Source organism: Psammomys obesus, unplaced genomic scaffold (genome assembly GCF_907164565.1).
Source record: "Psammomys obesus unplaced genomic scaffold, mPsaObe1.curated_primary_1811, whole genome shotgun sequence".
NCBI classification, from domain to species: domain Eukaryota; kingdom Metazoa; phylum Chordata; class Mammalia; order Rodentia; family Muridae; genus Psammomys; species Psammomys obesus.
In genome coordinates this window covers 12,445-16,392 of record NW_026590745.1, presented here as the reverse complement: position 1 = coordinate 16,392, position 3,948 = coordinate 12,445, and the positions used below count along the sequence as shown (strand labels likewise).

At 54.3% G+C, this 3,948-nt stretch overlaps 1 protein-coding gene across 1 annotated transcript; it reads right to left on the bottom strand.

Annotated features, from left to right (window-relative positions):
* Positions 1 to 950: 950 nt before the first annotated feature.
* Inafm2 (InaF motif containing 2) lies at positions 951 to 3,940 on the bottom strand. The gene has a single exon (XM_055608795.1). It carries the CDS (start codon positions 3,751 to 3,753, stop codon positions 3,295 to 3,297), a length of 459 nt encoding a protein of 152 aa, XP_055464770.1. The 5' UTR covers positions 3,754 to 3,940; the 3' UTR covers positions 951 to 3,294.
* Between the last annotated feature and the right edge of the window lie 8 nt (positions 3,941 to 3,948).

The following is a 3,948-nucleotide window of genomic DNA, read 5'->3' as shown; positions in this document are numbered from 1 at the left end:
TTGGCCAATGTGGTAAGCTGTGTGCAGCTGCAGAAGCCACATGTCCCCATCTGCAGAAAGGAGGGGCGGAGGCAAAGAGCCACTAAACTGTCTCCTGCTCTGCCTCCCCAGGCCCTCTCACACAAAGCCCTTGTGTAGGCTGAAGAGGGGAAGAAAGGAAGGGCGGGACTTTTTCCTGGCCTCCCTGCGGACCACGAGGTGCGGGAAAAGCACAGCGGCTACCCCCTAACTGCTCTGGAGAAGGGCAGGCCACAGGGGGCTCCACCAACACTGCCTTCTCACTCCACATTTGTACCGGGCACCATTGTCTGCTAATGAGCCGAGCCCAATTTCCTACCATGTATTTCTGCAGCATAACTAATCCCTTACAGTTATGCTTTTCACCCACATGTCTTTTTTTTTTTTTTTCCTTCTGTAAGGGGAGGAAAAAACCGTTACCTTTGAAGCACCCTGCACCTCCCAGCAGCTTGACTCCAGGGGAGGCGAGGCAGGTTCTGATCAGGCAATACAGATTCAGGCAATCCAGATGCATGGGTTTGTCTTTTCCAGTGTTAGCACTTCCTGAGTTAGCAAAAGGCCAACAGCTTCAGGTGAGAATGTGATGCCAGCAGGCAACTGTATCTTCACCTCAGACAGCTACACGTCTGTGATTGAAACTTAATATTCACACTTATTAGTCCTCTAGCCAGGTATCTGCTTAAGAGTCCCACGAGTAAAACTTTTTTCACCCTCCAGCTTTTTTAGGTTGGCATCATTTTCCGACCCCATGACGCCTTCCTGACTAAGATGGATCCTGCTGCCCTTCTCTAATCTGTTCAATTGCAGGCACTGTGAACAGCCAGGCTATTGCCTTTTCCTTCTAAACCTATCCATCACCACCCATCCACTGCATCTGAGACCACCTTGAGTCCTTCTCCATGAAGTAAGAGAAATGATCATCTTACACAGGCGTAGGCAGAGTTCTTAGAATGTATTTTTGTTCACCTGAAAAATAAAACTTTTAAAAAATATACAGGACTTTTAAAGTACAGGTATATCTTGAATGGCTGAATTATAAATAATGTCTCTGGTCATGTTCACAGCTAGGGCTGGAGAAAATGTCCCAATTCCAGTGAAGGCTTTAGAGAGTCAGGAGGCCAGCTGACCATGAGGGGTCTTGCTGGACTCTTTGATTCATCCCAAAGTGGATTTACAGTCCATAAAGCAGGATCAGGCGGGGAAGAGGAATGGACTCGCAGACACTCTACCACGAGTCCAGGGAATTCTTGGAATAAGAGATCAATTTACAAGTTATTAAAATATAGGACTAAAAATTCACACCATAAATATAAATTACAGGCTATTATTGAAGTTATAAAGTGGCATTTTGTGTTTCTTCCCCTCCCCCCAGTCTCTCATCAAAAATTTAAAAAGTCCCCATGGGCCTCCTAATGACTGAAGTCCTCATCAGCTGTGAAGAAATCTCCAAGCCCAGACACCTTGGGGTGTTAGCAGCCTGCTGGGAGGCTCCCAGCTTGGTTGCTATTTTCTTGCCCAGGACAGGACATGGCTTATATCAAGACTGTTGTCCTGTAAACCTGAATCAAAACTAACTACAAGGTAGGCCAGAAAATGGGATAGACAGTTTCAGGAGTAAGGTGGGCAAGGTTCCTGTTTTGTTTTTCAAAAGTAGCTCATTTCCCAAAAAGGAAACACTAAGGGGTTTGATCTCTGTCACTACCCGCACTCAATTGCCTAAAAGCAAGTGGCAGGAGGAAATGGAATCCAAATTGAAGGAGTATAATTCTTGCTGCCCCAGAGCTATGCATATACGTGTGTGTGTGTGTGTGTGTGTGTGTGTGTCCATCCGTCCCTTGACATTTGTCACCACCTCTAGAAAACTGTTGGCCGCATTTAAGCGGGAGCAGCATATCCGGAATGAGAAAGACAAGCTGCCAATTCAATCTTCCCATGGCTGGTCTCTTCCCTGGCTATCTAAGCACACTTCTGACCTTGAATCCCAACCCTCTGCTCTTTCTGACCCTATAAAGTAACTCAGAACCGAATCAGAGCTCTGGGTTTGCCAGTGATTTTGTCCTAACGGCAAGCTGCTGTGTTGTTTCAGGCTCAGAAAATAGGAAATGCAAAAAAATGAGTAAGACAAGATCTAGAAGGGCAAGAAATTAAGTAAGACAAAAATCTGGAACCGATAAGAAAATTGAAGAGACAGAAAAGGAATGAGAGAAAACACTTGCCAATCACTGTGCTTAAAAAGGCTTGCTCTTCCTAAAGGAATTCTGTCGGGCAAAGGGACTCATCCAAACCCAGCAGCCTTACTCCTTCCCTCCACTGCCCCTGGCACGAATCCAGACGCTCAGGGCTACAACAGGAAGCCACTTTGGTGGGAGCACGGGGATGGGAACTGGAGGGAGATCAGCACATCCCCACCCTCCCTGAACTGATTCTCCTGCTAAGGTTTTTCCACTGCCATGTCAGCAGCCTTAAGAACGATTAGACCCTTGTGTAAGAACGTCAGAAACTTATCTTTCTGAATCCGGAAGAGAACAGGTGAAAGAGTGGGTGATGGAAAAGAAAAAAGAAAAAGCTGTGTTTGTGCCCTTCTGACTAAGTGCAGTTTGAAGGCCAGCAAATAGCCCTTGCTGGACCCCACCATTCAGTAGTTACCCAGGGTGTGGGGAAATACAGAGAGTTCTATGTGGTTATAGCTTCGAGTGCATATGTCAACAACTATATACAGGGAACTATAAATTAAACGCATGTCTGGCCACTGCAACTGGGTTGACGTACCTGAGCTCCGCTACTTTTGGTGCTCTCTTCTTTTTGGAGAGCCTCGGCATATTAAAAAAAAAAAAGAAGAAAAGAGCCCCTACACAACTCCCTACCTTCCCCTGAGTCTTGGGGAGGGGGCGCCCGAGTCACCCCCTGCGTTTAGGATACACACCAGAGTAGCGGCGCAAACGGGCTGGGTGTTCGACTCTCCCCCCTCCCCCCCAATTCCCCTCATGGCTCAGGGCCCTGGCGCAGCCACGGCGCTGGAAAGATCAAACCCCGAGTCCCCGGCGGATCGCGGTCCCTTGGCTGAAGATCCGGTTGTGCCTTCACCCGCTCCCGGGGCGAGCCGGCGATCGCCGAGGTGTGTGTGTGGGGGCGTTCGCTCGCGTAGGGAGGGGGGTCGCTCCGGCGGGCTCCGGGGTGGGGGGGATAGACAGACGGTCCTGCTGCAAAGTCCTGCCCGTGGGCTCCGGGGGGCTGGGGGACGACGGCGATTCCCGACCGCCCCCGGCGCGGAGAGGTTCAACGGCTCCGGGGCGCAGCGGCCTCCTCCTCTTCGTCCTCGTCCAGCCCCCTCGGGCGCTCCAGCGGCCCGGCCAGGGGGCCGTCCGCGGCGGGCTCCGGGGCAGCCGGCCCCACCGCCTGCAGCGGGGGCGCGTCGCGAGGCGCCTCGCGGCGGGACGGCCCGGTGGCGTTGGGCCCCGCCGCCGCCCCCGAAGTCCCCGACGGGCCGGTGGCGTTGGAGCCGCCGGGGGGCGGGCCGGCGGCTCCCCCCGAGGTCCCGGCGCCCACCGGCTGCCAGATGAGGCTGTAGTAGACGGCCAGCACGATGGCGGCCAGCGACACGGAGAGCACGTAGGCGAACACCGTGGCCAGCCGGACCCACTTCTTGTTGGTCTTGGCCGCCATCTTCGCCTTCTTGTCCCCGGTGTAGGTGGCCGGCTTGCCCCGCTCGGCCGGGGCCGGGTCGCGCTCCTTCATGGGGGGGCCCCGGCCTTTGCCCCGGTGCTCCACGGCCCCGGCTGGAGGGGGCCTGGCGGCCTGCGAGGACTGGGCAGGGGGCGTCCCGGCGCCCTGGCTTCCCGGCGGCCCCGCGCTCCGCCGCTGCTCCTCACTCCGCCCGCCCGCGGCCCGCCACCGCGTCGCCGCCGCCGCCGCCGGGGCCTGGGGCCCGTC

What these genes read in the sequence shown, in the direction of transcription:
- Inafm2 (XM_055608795.1), bottom strand. Translation starts at nt 3,753, where the DNA reads ATGAAGGAGCGCGACCCGGCCCCGGCCGAGCGGGGCAAGCCGGCCACC.